General features: G+C 26.7%; 1 protein-coding gene across 2 annotated transcripts; it reads right to left on the minus strand.

The window, feature by feature from the left end:
• Positions 1 to 7,300: 7,300 nt before the first annotated feature.
• On the minus strand, positions 7,301 to 24,223 carry LOC132946242 (uncharacterized). 2 transcript variants are annotated; one of them, XM_061016125.1, is made up of 16 exons: positions 24,091 to 24,223; positions 23,864 to 23,928; positions 20,271 to 20,331; positions 19,185 to 19,330; positions 18,874 to 19,041; positions 18,719 to 18,813; positions 18,474 to 18,644; positions 16,419 to 16,533; positions 14,148 to 14,335; positions 13,793 to 14,006; positions 13,485 to 13,700; positions 13,056 to 13,226; positions 12,860 to 12,993; positions 12,618 to 12,785; positions 10,437 to 10,593; positions 7,303 to 8,149 (listed from the first exon to the last, which is right to left on the minus strand). In XM_061016125.1, exons 2-16 carry the CDS (start codon positions 23,907 to 23,909, stop codon positions 7,953 to 7,955), a joined length of 2,247 nt encoding a protein of 748 aa, XP_060872108.1. In that variant the 5' UTR covers positions 23,910 to 23,928; positions 24,091 to 24,223; the 3' UTR covers positions 7,303 to 7,952. The 2 variants fall into 2 exon arrangements, with proteins under 2 accessions (XP_060872109.1, XP_060872108.1); XM_061016126.1 differs by lacking the exon at positions 24,091 to 24,223 and having other exon boundaries at positions 7,301 to 8,149; positions 23,864 to 23,927.
• Positions 24,224 to 25,586: the final 1,363 nt, after the last annotated feature.

A 25,586-nucleotide genomic window follows, 5' to 3' on the forward strand; every position in this document is an offset into this window, starting at 1 on the left:
TTTAAAGTTCAAAAATTGACAAAATATGAAAAAATCACGAAAATTACCAAATTATTTTGAGTTAAGAATTCATAAAAAATTTTCTTTTTAAATCTAAGATTTTAAAATGTAATACAAGATTTCTTATTAGATTATCTACCTTTATCAAAAAAAAAAAATGTCTATAAGAAAGTCAAATTAAATTTTTACGAGCGTTTGAAGTTCATAATTTCACAATATTTGATATTCACTCGATTTCTCATGTTGCCGTTTTGTTATTTTATTGTTATTCAAAAACAAATAACTGTAAATACATGAAAATTGCCTGATCAAATTATCCTATAAATATAAATTTTTTAATTTTTATAATTTCTCCTATATTAGGTTTATTAATTTGTGTTTTTTTTTTATTTATTTATCCTTATATTGGTATGAATTATATTATGGGTTTTGGTTTAATTTATATATTTTGTTGTTCAAGTTTAATAGTTTATATTTATTTAATAATTAGATGATCATCTAAATCTAATTATTCAGTTTTGGGGATAATTTGTTTTATTTCTCAAATAATTTCTTATGAAGTGAGAATAATAATTATTATTATAAATTTAATATTTTTAGTTAATAGATTTAATTTAAATGATTTTTATATTTATCAAATAAATTCTAAATTTTTTTTTCTTTTTTTAATATTTATTTCATTATTAATTAGATTTTTAGCGGAAATGAATTGTTCTCCTTTTGATTTTTTTGAAGGAGAGTCAGAGTTAGTTTCTGGATTTATTATTTAATTTAGAAGTTTATCTTTTATTATTATTTTTATATCTGAATATATAAGAATTATATTTATAGGTATATTATTATGTGAAATATTTTTTGGTTTAATAATGAACAAATTGTATTTAAATATTTTTATTTTTATATTATATTTTTAATTATTTGATTACATGGGTTTTTACTTTAATTTAATTTATCATACCTACTCATCAGTAGATGATTCTACTTACAAGGTATAATTCATAAATTCAGTTGAACATAATGTTTAGAAATTTCAAAATGTATTTGTTAAACTGTAATTATAGATACTGGTGTACTATTCGCTATAGCTATAGGTACAGGAAAAAATGAACTAAATTCCATGTCCAGTATAATAACTTCAGGCATTCAAACTGCAAATGTTACGGTCATATTTTTGGTATATTATTGTAAGAATAACTTATGAAAAACATTAAATATTCAATTCTTATGAATATAAATTTTTCTAAGTTTTTAACTACAAAATAATTTACGAATATTCGTGATTTTGACGAATTTAGTCAATATTTCAACTTCAAAAGCTGAGAAAAAAAACTGTGATTACGTATTTTGATAATTTTTGGATCACTGTAAGACTAACCAATACGTGGAAGTTTGAACTACATTTTAAAGTATTTTGACTCAGCCAAAATTTTTCATCGACATCTATAAAAAAAAATTGAATATTTCAAATGCCCATTTATACCTTTAAAAAAATTGAAATCTTTACGTGATTTCATAAAAATTTTAATCTCAAATACTCATAAAATTAGTGGTTTTTATCACGTTTGAAGTGTTGGTATTTGAATTTTAAACTATTTGTAAAAAATTAAACTACAAATCTACTAGAATGGAATAATATACATTTTAAATAAATTATAGAGAAACTAAGTTATTTAAAAAAAAAAAAAATGGTAAAAAGTTTAAAGTCCCTACGATTAACAGTTTTTGAATTACAACAATATAACTAAATATCGTAATACCTAAACATAATTGAATAGGTTGTTTTAAAATTTTTTTCCGAAAAGAATTAATATTTTTAAAAAAAATCGATATATCAAAATTATGAATAATATATATTTTGTTATAGTTATAAATTTAACTGTTTCTAATGTTATATTAACACACACACCGATTTATAGGTGCTATTTAAAAATGTATTACCTAGAGTTTTGATCAACATTGTTGAATCGAATTTGAACTGAAGAAGTACAATACATTTTTCGTTTTAGACCAGGAGACTAAGTTTTTAAAACTAATTTTAATCGGCTATATGTTTTTAATTTTAAAATAAATAATATGTAATTTACCTCGGTTTTTTATATCGTCTCAGCGAAAGTGTATCAGTGATTATTTTTTTAGTTGATCGTTTACGTTTTAGCAAATTTTTTTCATTTGCCATGATAAATAATGTAACAACCATATAATTGTAAAAAAGTTAGAAAAACTGAATTGAATTGACGTGATTACGTCGAATCATCCAGAAGGAATGGTTATTTTTCAGAGTTTACTTTATGTTAATTCGAGTATTACAATAGTTATAGTAATAATTACCTCAACTTGAATATTTATTTTTAATTTTTAAACACATTTCTGGAAATACAGCTATTAGAAGTGTTACGAACCCCTGTTTATAAATTATTAGTAATTAGTACAATAAGCACCTTTTTTGCAATGCCCTCGACGGGCAATAACGAAATACCGAATGAGCGTCGCCGGCAGTAGTATTTTATATCACACACAGGACTCATGTGAATTCGTATTCAATAAAAGTATTTAGTTAATTAAATCAAAGACTATTTATTTATTACCTAATAAGATCTTCCGGGAATCAATCTTAAAATAATATAGTTATTTCGTCATCGAGGACGAACTTACAAATCCGCAACGGATATAACCGAAAAGTGAATACAACAGGAGTCTGATATTATTACTTCCGTCGTCCTAATTCGTAATCACTAATAATTATTAATAATATTTATTTTTTAAACAATAGTAACTATTTTACAACTTAATATTTCAAAAAACTCCGATAAGGTTGCCTCTTAAATATTGTTCTCTATAAATTTCATTTTAAGTATTTTTACTTTTTGATAGTTTCGTTTGTTTTTCGTAGACGTGTTTTACCACTGAAAATGACCAGTGTAGCGTCCTCTTAATTGTATTCTATAGTCGTATTCTATAGTCGATTACACTTCGATTACGTTTAACCCACTGAATTTAGTAGCTGAGTTACGTGGTTCAACTGGAGATCGACTATTGTAATACGGGCCTTAATAAGTGATAGTAAGTTTATTTTATTTTAAAATATATTTAAACTTTTCTTTTGTTCCTTAAGGTTTTGTTACCAGCTGCTAATCTTTTGCAGTTAAACGATGTAAATGAGACATGCTGTGAATTTTTAAAGAAACAACTGCACCCTACAAATTGTCTTGGTATTAAGGCTTCTGCTGATTTACATAGCTGTACAAAATTATTAACAAGTTCAGATTTGTACACTCAACATAACTTTTCGTATGAAATATTATTTATGATAATGATACTTTAAGGAAATTGTGTAATATAATATTATTGTTATATTTTGATTCTTAGAGAAGTGGTTGAGGCTGACGAATTCCTATCCTTATTATCTGAACAAGTAGTTAAGTTTATCTCCAGTTATGAGCATAAGGTTCCATCTGAAGAAAAAGTAAGCACACTAAAATTAACTATTGTTTTATTTTAGTATTAGGGAGTGAAATATTGAACTACTTTCTTATATAATATAATTTTTTTTAAATTTAGACCCGGATGTATTGTTTTTCTAAAAAATATATATATGACACAAACAAAGTCCTAAAAAATTATATTTTCATGATCTCAATTAAATATCTTAAAGAACACTTCTAAAATTTGTATTCAAGTTTACATTTTAAAACTGGTTAGTTTAGGTAGGTTAGGTATTTAAAAAGTTTGTTATAGCCAGGTAAAATTAAATTAATGTTAATGTACTAATCTGTAATTGTTTAAGAGTTATTTTCAAAAAGTAAACATGTAGATTCTGAAGCAGTTAAAACAAATGCAACTAAAACTGTTGCCGTGAGAACTTGGTATTGCAATTAACGGCATGACATATTATACATACCTATCGATAAATTTAGAAATAGGAATTGACTTAGCTAGGTAGACGATGCTCCAAAAAAACATTCAATAGTCACCTACATCAAGGTTATATTTATAAGTTTATTTATTCTTTTAGGTATTTGAATATGTTATTCGTTGGGTAAAACATGATTTGGATTCTAGAAAATGTAATTCACCCCAATTAATGGAACATGTACGTTTACCATTAACATCGAAAAATTACATAGATTCAAAAGTAGATACGGAACCTCTTCTCAATAATTGCCTTAAATGTAAGTTTTCCTGTAAATATGTTTCTATTGTGAATGAATTTATATTTTTTGTTTTTATAGTTTTAAAGGTAAAGAGTATAAAAATGTATTCATCGGTTTTAAGTACGGTTAGGTTGGGATAGAATTTTGTATAAATTGATTATATTAATCCATCGTATGTGGAATTAAGTAAAAACGACAAACTTGGTATAACGTTGACACTTTAGAGTTAAATCATACACTTACGTACAAACAGCACGGCGGAGTCCACGATCTACCGCAGGTAGATCACCTACCTGATAATGTACTGCTGCGAATCAGAATTTTTATTCTGGGCAACGGAGAAGTTAAGATAAATTTTGAACATAACGGGCAACGAAATGCACGGGTTCAGCTAGTATTATATAAAAATATGTTTTTTTAGTCGTTTATTTTTTTAATTTTTCTGGTTTTACGTCTTTATTTTAAGAACTAGAGGCTGATAGAATGTCTCACTTAAAAACATTTTTTCTGCAGGTTATAACGGTACCTACCTACATTCCTTGTTGTTTATTGTAAAACTCATTAGTCAAATTTTTTAGATTTTCTCATAAACTGTTTGTACTATTACTATATCGAAAAGAAATTGAATATAAATATTGCTTTTAAGACCTTTACAAAATCGATTTTGGTTTTTGGCTCTGAAAAAAATAGCCGTATAAATGTGATCACATATTCACATTTTCACCAAATTTTTATAATAGCGATTTCCATATACCGTAGAAATTTAATAATATTTTGACTCTTTTTGAACTATTTATAAACAGGAAAATTTTGATTTTTATTAGTTTTTTTAAAAATTATAGTTGTTGATAAATAATGTATTGCTTGGGCAAAAACCTTGAAAAAATAAGACAATTCATATAAAAAATGTTTACTTTGATCTAAATTTTGATAATTTAATATAAGATTCCTCCGAAGTCTTACATATACATTCATTGGTAGAAACAATAAATTAGGTTTCCTATAACTTATAGATGTATTTACATTATAGTAATAAGATTCGAAAACATGCTTATGTGGCAATGAGTACCTATCCCAGTATCCGTTACTATAATATACAAAACTGGGCAGTAACTAGTTAAAAACAAATAGAATGTAGAAAATAACTTCGTTAATAACTGAGTTATTTCTTTTTATAAATAATTATAACTTAACTCAGTTATTTTGTTAAAATCAAAGTTATTTCCAAAAATTTTCTTATTATGATTTATGAACTGTATATTATTTGCATTGATATTTCTGAGAACCGCCAGGATTAATTAAATAAATTTGTCATTTTGAACACTTATATTAGTTCTAATAGTTTGATTGCTACTTTTAATATACTAATGAGATTAGGACTGTAAAAATATTTTTGAAGTAACATTTTAATATTTTATATTTTAATGTGAACTGTAAATATTTTCTTTTTTATATCAATGTTTTAAACATTTTCCTTCAAATTCAAAAAAGAAACATTTAGATTAGACCACATTCAAAACTGAAAATAATTATTAATTTCACAAGTTTGCTTTATAGCAGAACTAGCAGCAGTAGATTAATTTATATTATTGAGTAGAATATGATTAATTAGGTAATATATTATACTATATTCTATTCTATATTTCTGTTGTATTTTAATGGAAACAAATGGAAAATAAATCATATTTCAAGATTCAACTACTATTAATTGTTTTTAATAAATAAATACTAATATTTAAATTATACTGCAAATATATAATTTTGATCTGTATGTAAGGTACAGCTATAACAATAATCTTTTTATATGTTTCATCACCACCTTTGCTTAACAAACAACAAAAACATGACGTTTATGTTGTTTAAACGCAAGAGGTATTACACATAAGGCGCATTTTTTTTTATTTTGGTGTCCTCTGTAGAAATACTCTACCATGTAAGCGAGATTTACTAAAAAAATAATGTTTGTCTGTGAAATATTAAGCACCTAATGGGAAATATCTAGACTATGATGGGAAATTTCGTGGAATCGCTGGAAAATGTATGAAATATCATGCGAACAGCACATCGCATTCTTGTATATTATATAATAAATCCCTGTAATTATTTATAGCAAAATTTAATACCACATTTTTCTGAATGACAATGCTGTGTAAGTTTCCTCACCACCTTTGCTTGGTAAACGACAAAAATATGACATCTATGTTTTTTAACGCAAGAGTTATTACACTTATGTCACGTTTTTTTAATTGTTGTGTCCCCTGTAGGCATAATTCATATTATCAGCGAGATTTACTAAGAAATTGATTCTTGTTTGTGAAATATTAAGCACTTTATGGGAAATACCTGGCCTATATTATTGGAAATTTCATGGAATCTCTGGAAAATGTATGTATTATCATGCGAACCACAAGTCGTAATCTTTTATATGTAATAAAACTCTGTAATTCTTTATAACAACAATCAATACCACATCTTTCTGAACGACAATGCTGTGTAAGTTTCCTTTAGTTAAAATTAGGTTAATTGACAATTAAATTTTAAAAGTTAAGTAAAGTTGTTAAAATTCAATTACTTTTAACTTAACTTTTACGTTTTAAATCGTTTATGCCAAGGCTTGCTTATTGTAACAAATTGTGTTATTTATTCCTTGACCTATACCTAAACACATACTGACAATTTTAATACTTTAATAGTTAATGTATAGTTTTAATTTTAAATGATTTGATTATTTACTATATCCAAGTATTATAGGCTGCACTCAGTATTGTGTAGGCTGTTACTCTGAACAACCGTGATGATATGTCGTTCCTAAACAACATTTACAATCAATTTTTATTCCATTTTTTTTTTTTTTTTTTGATTGTTTTATTTTAAAGCATTCCTGATATCAAGTTTTTCTTTAACTTAACAATAATATTAACTAACATTTTTAATGGTTTAAAAATATTGATATTTGATAATTGTTTATAATTATTTAAAACAAATCACAACGATTTACATCGTTTTTTTATCATAACAACTGCGGCACTTTTCTATTCGGTTGGAAATCGGGCCATTATTAACAATGCATCGAATAAATTAGAAATTTCGATTTATACATAATATTTTATATTATAATCTTATAAAATACAAAAATACCTACCCACCTAATACTGGTGTATATAAAAAAATATAGTGTATTATACGTGTATACTGTTTACCATATAACGCATACATTACACTGTTATTATAAGTGAATCGGCCGAAACAGGAAGGGTACATTTTTGGTCGAAAACGGCGATTCCCTCCAGAATACAACACTGCTACGCTTGTTGCAGTGTAACCCATGTCCGGCACTCCAGCGTAAAACGCGGGGCAACACCACATATTATATATAGGTCGACGTGGTCCACACATTACTGCTACGATTGTGTACTCAAAAATGTTAGTTTCAGCACAGTAGTTGTGCTTATCAACCAGAAGTTGCTGTTAACAAAACCATGTCAATACAGTTGATAAAAAGAAAGAATAGTACAAGAAATTATTCCAAATTAAATGCACAACACATATAAAAATAAGTTATGAAACGATGCAAAATTGGTATAATGCTAAAACTATTCGAATTAAATGCGTGTCAATTTTAATCATTTTAATGCTTTGGTACTACATATTATATATAATGAAAAACTTACCTATTATGATTAATTTAAATGAACTGTTAAAAATTATTACACATATGTAAAAAACTATTTATACAAAAATTGACTTCAATTACAATTCAACTAAATTATTTTAATAGTTTATAATATTTCATATTATAGTTTATAGTATATTTTTATTAGTTATATATTTGTCATACAGTCTACGAATCCATTGAATGTGGTGCTTAACATCTGTAAAAACTGCGATTGAACTATTTGTATTTGGATCCTTCATACTCGCTACTCCGGTTAAATAATACAAATTCGAATGTATAAAGCTTAAGCCTGCACCACTATCCCCTTCACGCACTCCTTGTCCTGAGAAAAAATATATTTTATTCATAATACATTATTTAATAATATGACTGTTATTGGGTAGTAGGTAAAATATTAATTTACCTTATTTAGTATAAAATATGATGTACAGGTACAATATTACAAGGATACGATGGTAAATATGATATAATATCTCCTATAACATGTGCCAGAAGTAGGTCGAAATCATGATATTTATAGGTGTCTTGTACACACATCTACACTGAGCAAACTACATCAGTGGAACTTACGATAAAAGTAACTGTTATAACCGATAACTCAATAAATTTCAAACCATAATTTATTATTATTGGTAGGTAGGTAGGTAACATAGTTTGGAATTAAATTTATATAGTGTGATTATCAAATATTCAATGAATTACTAAATAAACTACTTCCAAAACAATTATGTGCTAAAACTATACATCAGTCAATTAGTACTATCGTATACTGTATAACGATTCAAATGATCATATTAACAATGTGAGTTTATGAGAAAGAGAATAAACGCATAAAGAAATTTAAAATTCAACAATTTATGAATATAACTTAAATCACGTATAATATTATAATAACATGCAATTCAACATAAAATCTAATAATGATATGATAAAAGGGTTAAGTAAAATCTTTACATGTCCTACTTATGAATCCTAGAATCGATGTGATTATTTAGAAATAATTAAATAATAATTTTTGATATAGTCAAACTAAACGTAACACCTTGAAAATATCATAACTTTGCATTTAACAACAATTAAAAAAAAAAAAAAAAATACTTGGCTTACACAGCATTTTATTAATATAGTTACATTTATCATTGAAGTCACTAACATGGTGTGTAGTAGGTATCTTATATAAAATATTTCCATGATTTACTACAATGTACAACTTAGGATAAATAATTACAACTGACCATACAAGATGTGAGATGATGCAATAATATCTTAACACAATATACATGAATACGTCATATATATTCTGTATACACACATGCAACAAAAAAAAATGCTCTATGTCTCCACACCCATTTTTGTCCAGATTGATCTACAAACATAATCCTAACTCCCCATTATTTACACGTTCCTGTAAACGAGTCGATCCTATAATTGTCAATAAATCAAATCAAAATGCAAAAAGATGCGGAAAAAAATAAAATACGTATAGAGACATAATTATATTATATTATAATATATCATATAGGGCGTGCTTGTCTTCGGCAGCTATAAATTGAACAAACTACAACCTAAAGTGCACAATGTATACCCATTATAGTATGTTTACAGAATATCAAAAAGCCTATAATATCATTTAATTGTTATGCATACATTTCCATGTTTTATTTCCACATCGTATATTCGTTCGTGCTTTCAACTTATCTCGTTGAACTGCAAACATCAAATATGTTATAATATATTATAACGAAGCGCAATCGAATGTTCATAGATGTATTAGCTCCACCGGATCACAAATGCAATTAAAATTAATTGAACTGGCAACTTGTTCAACATATGGCTGTCTTTAGATTCTGAGCGAAGCGATATTGATTTTAAAATGATGTGTGTTTTTTTTAAAAAAAATTTTTGTGTCTGTCATCATCTTTTAAGACAGTAAAAGTGCTTGGATTTTCTTCAACAGCAAATTTTATGATAGGAAAGTGAATCTAGTTGGTCCTATATTTGGATCAGTTAAAATCCACATGCTCTCGACCACCGTATTCAGACGGTACATAACCCTGTACACATTACTTCATTGGCCAATTTTTCATTGGTTAGGGCCCACAACCATGTATTGGCCTCTGGTCCCTAAAGATCTTAATGTGGGATTTAATTTATCACCAAATAAAAGGTATTATAGTACTATATAAATATTATTTTAATTTACCTATTTGAAGTTCTCTAACAAGAAATCTCCTTTAAAATAAAATACTAAGCATTATTTTTTCTAGAAAAGGGTCATCACTAGTCAGACACAAAAGTAGTAAATTGTGTAGTAAATTCAATAGGGTAAATATAAACTTGTGAATAATAGTTTATAATTTTAGTGTCACTCCCCCCCCCCCCCCCCCCAACTCATAAAACTAAATCAAACTGGATTATCCACTATATTCCTTATGCTGTCTATGTGTATAGTTTTTTTGTTAGATTTGCAGAAAAATATTTTGTATTCTTAGACTAATTGTAAAAATTTAAATATTCATAAAAATTATGTAATCTTTATTTTTAAAATTGTCCACCATCAATATCCAGCGTTCAATAATTTTAACTTAAGTATATTATGATTTTATTACCCAATTCAGAACCGGCACAAAATTTATCTTTAGTCACATATAATTCAAATCCGTTTTTATACATTTCCCAGCAAGTTCTATGGTCAATATATGGCAAAGATGCTTCCAGTAAAATAGGACTGGCAATGCCTTTTTCCGTTTTTCCCCAACCAACAATCTGCAAAAGTATTAAACGGTTGTACAATGTGTGATCTAAGTTATAAAAATAATGTATGTCTGTGTGTCCATATTACGATGCCAACCATTTATATATTATTTTGAGATTTCCAGCTGTGTGTGTGTCCATATTACCATGGCAACCATTTATATATTATTTTGAGATTTCCGATGGAATTTTTTGTATATAAGTGGTTGCCATGGTAATATTTAATGGTCTTTAGATATTTAAACGAAGAAGAACAACTTAAGTTATGTATTATATTTAAAAATTAATATTCTAGTTTTACAGTTATAATTATGTACTAATTTGGTAGGTGTTGCATATTCAGCATTTATAATTCATATTGTATACTAAACGTTTATAGTAATAATAATAATCATAAGTATCATATTACGATCGGTGGGGATTGTCAATCGGTCATTAGCAAGTAGACAATTTTAATGTACGTCATTACGATTTATATGTTTGACAATAAAAGACTATAATTTACGTTTGTGTTATTATTCTTATTAATGATACACAACAGTAGGTATAATAAGCAAATAATAATTCAACTACCGTATTTTTTTTTTTTTTATTTAGATTCTGAGCGAAAAATTCTGAGGCCTTTGAAAAATTCTTATAAATGTCTAGCACTATATAATTTGCACATTTTCGTGATTTTTACTTATTTATCAAGATATGAACTTTAAATGCTTGTAAATATATGTATTAGATTCTGAGCGAAGCGATGAATGTAATCATTTTACAATGATGTGTGTTTTTTTTTTAAATTTTTTTTTGTGTCTGTTATTACTCTTTAGGACATTAAAAGTGCTTGGATTTTCTTCAACAGTAACTTTTCTGATAGGAAAGTGAATCTAGTTGGTACTTTGGGGGGTATCAAAAGTATCAATTACCCAGTAGTTTTCAAAAGCGACATGAAAACAAAAGAAAAATGAAGGAAAAACGGGAATTTTTACGCAAAATCTGTTTTCGAGAAAAAACTCTAAAACAAATGACCGTAGAGACATGAAATGTTGACTGAATGTTTATCATTGCATTTCCTATACACCATTACATTTTCCAAATATTTTGACTTATTTTGAGCTGTTTACGGATATCGTCAATTTCCATTTTTTTTAGTTTTTTTTTTCTATAAATATCAATAAAATATTATTTGTTGGGTAAAAAAGCGTGAAAATTTAATGCAAGGCTCCTGATATATTGTTACAATAGCAGTTGAAAAATATTAAAAATACATATGCACAATATTTTTTTATAAGTATTTAAAGTTCAAACTTTGACAAAATGTATCAAATTTAAAATTTAATAATTATTTTGTAGTTAAAAATTTATAAAATGTTCAACTTTTATAGCTAAGGATTGAAAATTTAAAACAAGACTCCATGTAAATAGGTTTAATATATAAATTACTTTATTCACAATAATATCATCAATATACTTGGTAATATCATAGGCTGACTGACCGTTTTCGCTCAGAATCGTTTTTCTTATACAAAGATATATCATTGAATTCAAATTTAACACCATCCATTACAGTGACCCACTTGTCACCTGCTGTACAGCAGAGCGACATCCACTTTTTTTTTTGTGTCTGTCATCACCTTTGAGGACAGTAAAAGTGCTTGGATTTTCTTCAACAGTAACTTTTCTGATAGGAAAGTGAATCTAGTTGGTACTTTGGGTAGTAAAAATTTTTTTAGTTTTTATTTTCCCATAGACGTCCATAAAATTTCATTTTTTTGGTCAAAAATGAAAATTTCAATTTGAACATTTAATACAAGGCTCATAATTTAATATTGTTACAATGGCAGTAAAAAAAAAATTTTTGTTATATAATTTAACATGCCAATATTTATACAAAATTTTTTATAAAATCTCACGGTATTTGCTCTTTAAATTTGATGGACAATTTATTTATTGGAGGTCAATAATGATAGTTAGTATAGGTACAAGTATACAGAAATTTACTGTAAATAAATAACAATTTAATTATTTAAATAATACTACAAACAAACCATTCCTTTTTCTCCATTTGGTATAGTATTTATACCAAACCAATCGACACAACATGGTAAAACAAGAATATTAAAAGAAATTGTGTTTTGTAACACAACAATAGATATGTCATCAGCATGAAACCAGGAATATCCACGATAATTCTCATTAAGATGAACAGATTCCACCTATAAAATAGTTTTGAATCATGTTATATAAGTCATACCAATTATTTGTAGACTTTGAATTATTAATAACTTACATTCATTATTTTAGTAAATTCATTGTCGATTTTTGTAATATTTCTAGAATATTTTCCAACAGCAATTTTGTACTGACCATCGTTAACTGATATTTTATGAGATAACATACCTTTTTCCCAAAAACAATGAGCCGCTAAAACGATATTTATTTAATTATCATTCTTTTCTATTATACTCATTCTACAAATATTTTACCAGAAACGACCAAATTCGGAGAAATAATCGATCCTCCACAAATCAAATCATAATCATTGGAAATTGTTTTATTAAATTGATACACACCAACATTCCACGGTGCCGTTCCATTAGATGCTGTTCCACCACCCATAATCATTCCATTGTTGATGGTATTAATTTTACCGCATTCTTAAATAATATTTGAATATACATATGAATGATAATAGTTAACAAGTATTAACGTTTATAGAATAGACATACTGTTGACGGTTTAAAAATGTACATCAATTGATTAACCCAAACCCAACGATTAATTATTCATATTTTATGTAATCATTAGTTATACAAAAAAAACTATAAAAGCATTTAATTACAGTAAAATTCAGGTAAATTAATAAAATATAAATAAATTAGGAAACTATCTTTATACTAAAATTATACAATTACTTGGATTGCATCTATATAGTTCTTTATTCCACGTTCCATTGGGCATGCAAAGTAATTCTAGTGGTTCCTTTTCGAGTCCATTTGGTGCGGTATATAATGGCTTGCATGATGGTTTTGCTATTGTTTCGGGTTTGGATGGATTTGTACAATTAGCATACATCCCATTATGAGTACATTCAATATCTAAGCTATCTGACTCTAGAGGTGGACACATTTCTATAAACGTAAATAAATTATAGTCAAACAGGACCATATTTCGGGCTTAATAATAATTATGACATTTGGATAAATTAGTATACAAAACTTACTGATACACAATTTATCAGAACTCGATAACCATTTTCCTTTTCCTAAACAAAACCTAAAACTATGGTGAGAAGCCTTATGATATCCAACTTCACAATTCTCAATAACATTAACATGACGATCAATTAATGACCCATGAGATAGTATTTTATTAGAATCTTCATAAGAATATATTACTCCTTCAATGGTTGGTAAAACGCATGAACTCAATGTGACCTGTCAAATACTCAAATATTAAAAATATATATTCTTCCTTAAATATGTTACCTTTGAAGTAAAAGTTGTCATTAAAAAATTAAGCCAATACAATAAATTAACAATTTAAATTGATACTTATAAAAGAAGATATTTACGTACATGTTTGTTTAAAATTCCACGTATCCATGGAACATAGGGTTTTATGTCTATAAATCGTATTATATCGACTTCGGTCGAATTATTTCTATTTCTTCTGTTCCAGTCTTTCGTTATAGCGGTTAAATAATATCTGTTTGAGTATAAAACGCTTAAGCCTGATCCTTGAAATCCATATGATAAATGTGTGTCTGAAACATGCGACATTTAATCATTAAATGGTCTTGTTATAGGGTTGAGGTGTATGGAACTTTGATATAAGTGTATTTCTTTATTAATTTACGTGTTATTTTGACGTTTTAGAACCTGAGTGGAGAGATTCATGTACAGTAGGTAGGAAAGTGAATGGCACTCTGCTGTACAGTAAGTTTCAAGTGGATCACTGTATAATGGATGGAATTAAATTTGAATTCAATGACATAATATCATTGTAGGTACACGAAAACGATTCTGAGTGGTGAAGGTTTGTCAGTGTGGATAATATAGTACAGACTTTTTTTTATAAAATTAGATAAACTTATAAAGAATCTAATCTTGTATTACATTTTCAAATCTTAGATTTAAAAAGAAAATATTTTATGAATTTCCAACACTAAATAATTTGCAATTTTTCATGATTTTAACGTATTTTTTCATTATATGAACTTTAAATGCTTATAAATGTATGTATTTTTAATATTTTGCAACTATTATTTTAACAATTTATTAGGAGACCCGTATTAAAACTTCAAGAATTTTTACCGAACAAATACAATTTTATTGACATTCATAGAAAAATAAACTATAAATATTGGAAACCAAAAATGTCCATAAATAGTTCAAAACGATTCAAAATATTTTTGAAATGTTAACGTGTATAGAAAAAGCTAATATAACCACACAGCGAAAATTGCATATATATACAGTGATTCGTTTTGGAGTAACACCCAAAAGCGAAATCGATTTTGTTTTTCCCTGCACTTTTAAAACTACTGCGAATTTTACATTTTTATCTCGCCAATGTCCCATCGAACAAGATACTTAAGTTTAAAATTGAAGCATTATTTCAATTGCATATCGTATATACAGACACAAAAAATTTTTTTTAAAAATCTATGATTCTCGGAATCTAAAATTAAGGAAAACCTGAGATTTTAAGGAAAAACCAGTTTTTGAAAATATCAATTTTTGTTTTTGGTGTTACTCTAAAAAATTTACCATAGATACAAGTAGTTTTTACTGAATATTTATATTAGCGCTGTCATAACTAAACATATTCAAAATATTTTTATTGATTTTGAGCTATTTATAGGTATAAGAAAATTTCAATCATTTTAAGATTTTTGTCTTTAAAAATACTTGAACATTTAATTCAAGGTTCTTCATAAGTTGTTGTTACTGAAAATTAAAAAATGTTAAGCGTTATTTCATATTATTTTTTTCTGAGCGACTGTATAGTTAGGATTTTGAAAAAATTCATCAACATTTTGAATTTTCTTAAGAACACTTCTCTTTGAAGAATACAGTAAAATTTTCTTTTTGGTATTCGAGCTTAGAAAATTGAATACAAGATTTCTCTTAAGTATTTCACTAAAAACAAAAAAGAATTACAATAAAATCAATACACTCATCGCTCCACTAAGAATCTACATTATTTTGTATATTTGTATTACTTAATTGAAAACCAGAAAAAAACTTAATTCACTACTTACGAGGAACCTTGTATTATGATTGGATATTTATAAGCCTTAGATATACAAATGGAATATAATATTTTTAAATACAAAATTATTAGAATTTGATTGGTATTTTGAAAACTATTGTCAAAATACTAATTGTTGATGTTATAAATATGTTTTGTGACCATAATATATTATTGATATTTTGTGATAACTGAGAAACTTATATAGTATTACGTTTCAAAGAATTTCGAACCATCAAACAAATATCATTCAACATTCATAAAAATAAAACGAAAAAGTAAAAGTGAAAAATTAAAAAATGTTTATAAAAAGGTAAAAAATATTTAAAATATTTTAAAGATATTGTTATTCACAGAAAATCCTAGTATAAACATTTAGAAAAAATCTCATGTATCTATGGTTATTCGTTTTTAAGTGGGTCTAAAAAAAAACTATAGAATTTGTCAAAAACTGGTTTTGCATCTTCCTAAATTATTTATTTTTATTTAGAAAAATACTAGAATATTTTACTTTTGACACCCAAAGTACCATCTGAATCCAATAACTAGTTGAAAATTTAATTTCATGATCACAATCTAAATTCACGTATTACCTGTATTTAATTTGATACTTAACGTCTCATCAGTCGCCGGTCTATAATGTGTGAAATATTGTATTACTTTAATAACATCATTGTCACCTCTACTATTTATTGTACGACCAATAATCTGTAAAAGTTTAAAATTATAATATTAATATCTCGTAAACGTCTGGAATGACAACATTTATAATTGTGGAATGAAGACTGACTAAACAAAATATAAATATGGGAATAAAAATAATTTATACTGGTTTACAAATTTTTTTTATACTTGTGTGGTGGGACACATAAGACTCTGTGCACACGCGCAGAACGCGCTTTGGTTGTTCAACTGGCTCGGGTAGTGATGACTAAACAATAGCCTAGTCAAATTAGATTATCTGTACGGAAAAAATCCCAACAAGGTGAAATTTGGCAAACACCTTCATAACGTCGTCATAAACAATGTATAAAAAGTTTACCACGAAATCACGTGCGCGTCAAAGGTTATTCGAAGGCAAAGGTCATAAAAATAGCATTTTTTTATATCTCGTTTTGTAGAGGGGGTAGTTTTCAAAAAAAAAAGCGTAGTATTTTCGGGTAGGGTTATTGTTTTTGAATTATAAATCCTACAAAGTACATACTTTTAAATAAATTTGTTTTTTTTCACTAAAAACAAACAGCCTTTTCGTTTGTATCTCGTTTTAAACTTGATGTACTAAAAAAATTTTTAAAATAAAAATTGTAGAGTAGAAAATTATCTACAAGATAGTTTCTTTATGTGTATATGTTATTTCACTGGAAGTATTCACTATTAAGAAAATTACGAGTATATAACGATAATAAAAATGCATTCGTTTCCACATCACTATTTAGGTCGAAGCTAGTCGCGTTTGTTTTACATAGTTTTCTCTGTAGGCAGTGGTTGATTTGGAAAAAAAAGAAAGGGAGCTCTGCAGATATTGGATAAACGAGTGTTCCACATAAAATTAACCATAACAACTGCGGAGGGCTAATGCTGTTAATTATAAAATGTTTTCACGTAATACCGTCGAATGACATTATGGTTATTACGAATCACGCATGTATTATCTATGGCATAAACACTGATTTATGTTGTTAAATAATATTTAAATAGGTATGTCAATATGACAATATGTGTGCATAATACAATTTATGTATTTTATGATAAGTTATTTTCGTACAAGATCGATACAAATATTGTGACTACCTATTAGGTAAATTTGGCATCAAAAAATGATTCACAAATTCACTAGTTTAGGTTGCATTCCCAGCGTTATAAATAAAAGGGGCAATCTTCAAAAAAATTTTGAAAAGAAGGGGGAATCCGTCCCCCCCACCCCAAAAAAAAACCAATCACTGTCTGTAGGCGTAGTCCATTTACATCGTCAAAAAGTAAATAAATATAATATTTAAATGCATTTTTATTATCGTTATGTACTCGTAATTTTCTTAATGGTGAATATTGTAAGTAAAATTGCATACATACATTAAAAAAACACAATTGTAGATAATTTTCTCCTCTATAACTTTTATTTAAACAATTATTCGAGTACATCCAGTTTAAAGTGAGATATCAACGCAAAAGCTGTTTGTTTTAAGTGAAAAAAAACAAATTTATTTAAATGCATGTACTTTGTAGGCTTTATAGCTCAAAAACATTAACTCTACGCGAAAATGTTATGCTTTTTTTTTGTTGAAAATTACCCCCTCTATAAAACGAGATATAAAAAAGCCTATTTTCATGACCTTTCTCTTCGAATAACCTTTGACGCGCACGTGATTTTGTGGTAAATTTTTTACACATTGTTTATGAGGACGTTATGAAGGTGTTTGCCAAATTTCACCTTAATGGGATTTTTTCAGTACAGAAAATATAATTTGACTAGGCTATTATTTAGTCATCACTTCCCGAGCCTTAAATTAAAAGACCTAACTCAAATGACTACTCAATGTTGTCCAAATCTATTACTTTATAGAAATTAAACCAAACAATCAATATAAATGAATAATTCTTGTATTTAATAAAACTACTGACTAGTTAATTATATAATTAAACAAATGTACCCTCATTTGAGTTTCCTTCCGTATATCATATTTACTAGACCAATCGATACAAATAGGCGTAAATCCATTACTTAACGAAAGTTTGATTGCTAACACAATTACTGCTATAGACCTGTACGCATTAAAAGAATTGGCCGTCATAGCATCTGTACTCAAGTAAATCATTGTTGCCTGCACAATTGTTGTAATTTATATAACACATGTCATACATATAACTTTCAGACTTTGAATTAATAATAACTTACATTGATTAACAGTTTATAATCTTCAATCAACTTTAGCATAGGACCAATTTTGAAATTATCATATTGAGTAGTCATATTTCTAAATAAATAACCCCCTAAAAACAATATTCAATTAATTTTCATTCCACCGTAATTACAATGTGCAAGGACCTTACAAGTAATTACTATATTTGGAGCAATTATTGATCCACTATGAAGAAAAATAATGTAGGATTTTCCAAACTTTTGATAGACAGCAACTGTCCAAGGTGCTAATTCAATTATTGATTGATCAGCTTCTTCGGGCGTTACTTGGTTTTTCATATTATGTACACTACCACAATCTAAAACAATATTAGACATATTATTAGTTGTAACAATAAAAGCTCCATATTTGTTATCATATATGTGTTTATATGGAATCTAAAAACATGGTTGTTACATAAATATATAAATATTTTGATGTGTAATAAAGCAATTATTATACCCATAATCATATTTGTTTCAAACTCGTATAGTGCACACAAATCTTTGGTCTCATCTGAACCATCTGAACAATCCTTATAACCATCACAAAGCAACGACCATTCGATGCTTTCTCCATTTGAACAATTAAACTTATCATCAATGTTTCTATAATTTTATTTAAATGAGAACAAATTATTATTTAATACTTAATATTATACAATTATAATCCAATATAAAAGCATTACGAATATAAACAATTAGTATAAAATATATTCAAGATAATAATACATTTATTCGATTGGAGACCATAATAGAATTAATTAATTGTTACGTTTCATGTCAGAATCTGATGTCGCATGCATAGTGACTATAGAAAAAATATGAGAGAATTGTAGATACATTTAGTTTTAACATAATAAAAAGCAGGTAAATGGATGTCGCTCTGCTGTACAGTAGATTACAAGTGGGTCATTGTATAATAGATTGTATTAAACTTGTATTCAATGACATAATATCATTGTATAAGAAAAACGGTTCTGAGCGGGAACGGTTTGTCAGTCAGGGATATTTTATATTGTTATTATTTATAATATCATATAAGTTGAATTAATATTATGATATTATAATTTTTTATTCGTTTCTATGGTGATAAACAAAGCGTTAGATATTAAAATCCCATTTTTAGCAGTTTTTCGTAATTTTTCGGTGGTTTTTCCCGTGGTACTAAATAACTATTGACAAAATTGAAAAATGAGCTCTTTAAAGTACCATCTTGATCTAGTTTGCCAAAAGTTATTGTACTATATGGTGAAATCAAAGCTTTCCTTCTGGTAGAAATTTTGTTTATAGGATATAAAAAAAACACTATTGGAAAAACATTAACATTAACCTAACAAAATGTAAAAAAAGAAGGGGTTTTAATCTTCCTGATCACAAAATGACCATGTGTAGTTAGTAGTTAGAATACCTAATATTAATTTATATAGATCTATATTGATTGATGGTTCTTATTAAGACATTAGGGCTCTAACTCTCAAGGACCTTAACTACCACTATTTTCGGCACTTATAATAGCATAAAATGCATTTATACTACAGTCACTAACTTTGGTCTAGATGATACAGCTTGTCGTCTTTGAAGTTTCCTGTCACATAGGATGCCGGTTCCTGAAATAATGTATTGTTATGCATTAAAATATACGTAAGCAATATTTAGTGGATTATGGTATTTGTTGTTTTGATCAGCATTTGCGGTTTGAATTCAATAATATTAAATTATATTATCGTGCATTCATGTGTAATACATACGGTGGCATAATTTCAGATAATAATAGTTGGTGGGAAACAAAGGTTTTTACCATCAAATAAAATCTAAAAAGAAAAGTATTCATTCCACCCGCGAGCTTCTTTCTCCTCTTACAATGAACTCTCAGTTCAATCACTATCTATATTATAAGAGTACTAGCGATTGATCTATTATATTAATTAAAATATATTATTATCATAAGAACAATTTGAATTGTAACGTTTCTGTTCGTCATTATCGCCAAGTGTTAAGGAATGGTTGATTTATTTACAGAATTTTTATTTTTTCAGTTTATAATATTATATAACATATACAACCGTATACATTTTATTAACCATAATGTGTTGAACCTAATGACTATAAATAGGTGTTAATTTTTATTGAGACGACTTTTTCGCAGTACATATGAATACAATTATTTTGTTATATATATTTCAAAATTATAAAAAAATTTATAGTAACCGTTCATCACCAAACAACCAGCGTATTGGGTTACCTTTGTAAACATATTGTTCATAGGAAAAGACCCACCTTTTCCCCCTCGTGGGATTGAATAGTCACTGAATCTTATGAACCAATGAATGCAATTTTCTTATAATATAAATAATTGTAGAAGTGACAGAAAACATAATTATAAAGTACCGATTACATTTTATGTGTCTACAGCACCTGATAGAAGACATCCCTGTCAATCTATTTCATTATAGGCAATTATTAAAATTTTAACTATTTTATATGATTATTGATATATATGTACTATAATACAATTAATATCTATTAACGTAAAAAAATTAATTTGTTTTTTGTTTGTAAATTATTTTAAAGTACCTACATTTCATATTTAAATGATATATTATTTTTTCGATTAATTTTTCGTAATTTTTCAAACATCTTGATTTTTCGTTTTATTAGTGGAATTATTATTATATATAGCTACAGGGTGAAACAGAAATAACTAATTATCCAATAATACTATTGTTGTAATTAATATTTCATAAAATTGTTTTCTTATTCCTTTTTCTATATTTACTATAGTATCCCTACATTTTTTTCCTTTTTTATAACTCGGAACTGAAAATAAAAATGTTTAAATTTAATCAAATTATTAAGAATAACAATTTCTATGGTAAAAAGTTTTGTATAAGTCAAGTAGTTTTTATCAATTTTATTTTTTTGGTAAATATTAATTTAAAACGTACAAACCTAATAACTTTTTTCAAAATACCATTTTTGGGAATTTCCTAACATGAGTTTAGTTCTTAAATTATTTACTATCCATATAATTTTCATAATTTAGGTTAGGTTAGGTTAGGTTAGGTTATACTGATTATAGTTTTTATACTGATATTGTAACAATCTATCAGGAGCCTTTTATTCAATTTCCACGCTTTTTTACCCAACTAATACAATATATTGATATTCATAGAAAAAAAAACTTAAAAAATGTAAATTTTAAATTGTTCGTAAACAGCTCAAAACAAATCAAAATATTTTAAACATTTTATCAAGCATAGGAATTGATAAAATAAACATATGGTATAAATCTCAAGTGTCTACAGTTATTCGTTTTTTAATTACAACAAAATAAGAAAATCACTATCTACATGAAAAATCGAGTGATACCTAATCTTGTAAACATAACTTCAAACGCTCATAAAAATTTAATTTCAATTTCCAGAAGAGATTTTTTTTTATAAAATTAGATAAACTTATGAGGAATCTAATCTTGTATTACATTTTCAAATCTTAGATTTAAAAAGAAAAATTCTTATAAATTTCTAGCACTATATAATTTGCACATTTTCGTGATTTTTACTTATTTATCAAGATATGAACTTTAAATGCTTGTAAATATATGTATTAGATTCTGAGCGAAGCGATGAATGTATTGATTTTACAATGATGTGTGTTTTTTTTTTTTATTTTTTTTTTTTTGTGTCTGTCATCACCTTTTAGGACAGTAAAAGTGCTTGGATTTTCTTCAATAGTAACTTTTCAGATAGGAAAGTGAATCTCGTTGGTACTTTGGGGGGTCAAAAATACAAATTTCCCAGTAGTTTTCACAAGCAACGTGAAAAACAAAAGAAAAATGAAGGAAAAACGGGAATTTTTACGCAAAATCTGTTTTCGAGAAAATAGATTTTGGTTTTTGGTGTAACTCTAAAACAAATGACCGTAGGGACATGACATTTTGACTGAATGTTTATATTAGCATTTTCTATACACCATAAAATTTACAAAATATTTTGACTCTTTTTGAGCTGTTTACGGACGTTGTCAGTTTTCAAATTTTTTAGTTTTTTTTTCTATAAATATCAATAAAATTTTATTTGCTGGGTAAAAAAGCGTGAAAATTGAATATAAGGCTCCTGATATATCATTCTAATAGTAGTTAAAAAATATTAAAAATACATAGGCACAATTTTTTTTTATAAGCATTTAAAGTTCAAATTTTGACAACATTTATCAAATTTATAATTTATTAATTATTTTGTAGTTAAAAATGTATAAAATGTTTAACTTTTATGGCTAAGGATTGAAAATTTAAAACAAGGCTCCACGTAAATAGGTTATATATAAATTACTTTATACACAATAATATAATGAATTATACTTGGTAATATCATAGGCTGACTGACCGTTTTCGCTCAGAATCGTTTTTCTTATACAATGATATTATATCATTGAATTCAAATTAAAGGTTAGGTTAGGTTAGTGACCCACTTGTTACCTACTGTACAGCAGAGCGACATCCACTTCTCCGCCTTTTTTTAAATATTTTTCAACTACTATTGTCAAAATGTATTAGGAGCCCCATATTAAATTTTCAACTTTTTTTACCCTAGAAATAAAATGTTATGGACATGCATAGAAGAAAAAAACTAAAATACTGGAAACTGAAAATATCCATAAACAATTCAAAAGAAATAAAAATTTTTATAATATTAACATGTATAGAAATGGCTAATATAAAGGACCAGTTGGAGATGCATGTACCTACAGTGATTTGTTGTAGAGTTACACCAAAAACCAAAATCGATTTTTTCTAAAACCTACTAGAAATTTTTGACAACATATCGGGTACACAGACACAAAAAAAAATAGTCAAATAACATACATCATCGTAAAAACAATATTCATCGCTCCGTACAGATTCTAAAAATAAAATATTAAATCGGGAATGTGTACTGTTACAGTCCAAAAAACCATTTCATATAGAATATTCATATATTGTAAAATTGTGTTCGAAACTCTTAAATTTAGATTTATACATTTATTTAAATGTTTGGGTATATTTTATTCCTATTTAACTACCTACAATGATTATTATACTAATATAATGTCTTAAAAACATGATTCAACTATTTATTAATATATTGCACCTAAACGTACCGAAAATTAAACATGAATAAATGATCCAGGAAGACGTCACCTTCATTGCCAATGTTGAGCTGAGACTAAAGCAATATATTTTAAAAATACAACCAATTAATGTTTATCCATAAATTATGAAAAATTTGAGCCACTATGTATACTAAATAATATTTTACTGTACCTACATATTCTTAAAATATGTAAGTATAGGAAAATATATTATAATAATATAATATACCAGATACCTATGTCAAAACACTGAGAATATCTGTAGATAATTTCTTAATTTATTACTTAGTCGGATAGGTAACACTAAGTGAGATACGAGACCTACAAAATACGACTTTACAACATTAGAGTTTTAGACACATTATGTCGGGACTTCTAAGAATCTAACATTTAATCGCATGATGCTGATATGTAATCGGTTTGTTGATATGAACCTTAAGCTATATGCGATCAAATAATCGACCAATGGTCAAACAACGTAGATAGGTGGCAAAAAAAATGAAGATTTAGCAATTTAAAATTGATTATAATAATATATACATATATATTTTAATATAAGTACTTACATATTATATTATATGCTACAAATATAATTAATATATTACAATATAATCTATTACTATTATCAGTTCTGTTCACCTTCACTACTTTATCTAGCAGTTCGTTATCTCTTATACAGGGACGGCCTGACGGATGCATAATGAAATTATTTTTTTAAATACCTAACTAGTGTTAATACTAAAAATAATATACTTACTATTATTCATAAGCAATACTGCAAGAGGAAAATCTTTTTATAATTATTATTGCGTACCTGTACTTCGTATCATCGTTTTTTTTTTATCTGAAGTCTTTTCAGGTTTAATTTTCATTCAAATGCATATTTTAACTTCTATAAATACAATTTTAAAAATCAGACTTTTATTCTACCAGCAAAATGTTATCTTCTTTTAAATAAATAAAAAATTGATGTAAACCAAAATTGGTCAGCCAGTGAATCTACAGGGTGTGAGAGTTTTTACAGTAAGACGTGTTTTTTGTATAAGAAACGCACCGGCTCTGACGTCCTTAAGGGTATGAATTATGAATTGTTATAAAAGTTTCAAGCATAGTATCATCTACTTGTAATTGTATATAATAAATTGATAATTGAACTTTTTTAAACATTTATTAAGAAAATACACAATATAGATAAGCGTATCTATGCATTTGAAATATTTAGGCGGTAGGGTCACACTAAAATTTTGATACTGATTTATGGACTGGTTTTTCGTGGCCCTCTAACATTATATAATATTAACTAAAAGGTTGGATGAATAAATAATTATAAAAAATATTTTAGATTTTTGGTTGAAGGGGTGGGTTAACATATTATCAGCCCTCCACCAAATCCCACATAGTTACGCATGTTACATATACATAAAATTGTGGCCTGGGTAATGCATTTTCCTAGCCTGAATTTTTCTCCCTGGCCGTCCCTGAATATAAATATGATATTTTAAGATTGTTTTACTATACAAGCCGCAATATTTTTTTGTGCATAGGTATACATATTTTAATTGTTGAGATATAATAGCTGTAGGTACACTGATATGTCCATAATTGTCGAGATATTATAATAACTATAATGTTAAAATCTCATTACTAAAAAAAATCCTATTGCATAATTTTAATTACCTCTTACCTGTTGTTAATGTAGTTATAAATCACTCTATTGCATATTTCTGTAACA

The sequence above is a fragment of the Metopolophium dirhodum genome, chromosome 6 (genome assembly GCF_019925205.1).
Source record: "Metopolophium dirhodum isolate CAU chromosome 6, ASM1992520v1, whole genome shotgun sequence".
NCBI classification, from domain to species: domain Eukaryota; kingdom Metazoa; phylum Arthropoda; class Insecta; order Hemiptera; family Aphididae; genus Metopolophium; species Metopolophium dirhodum.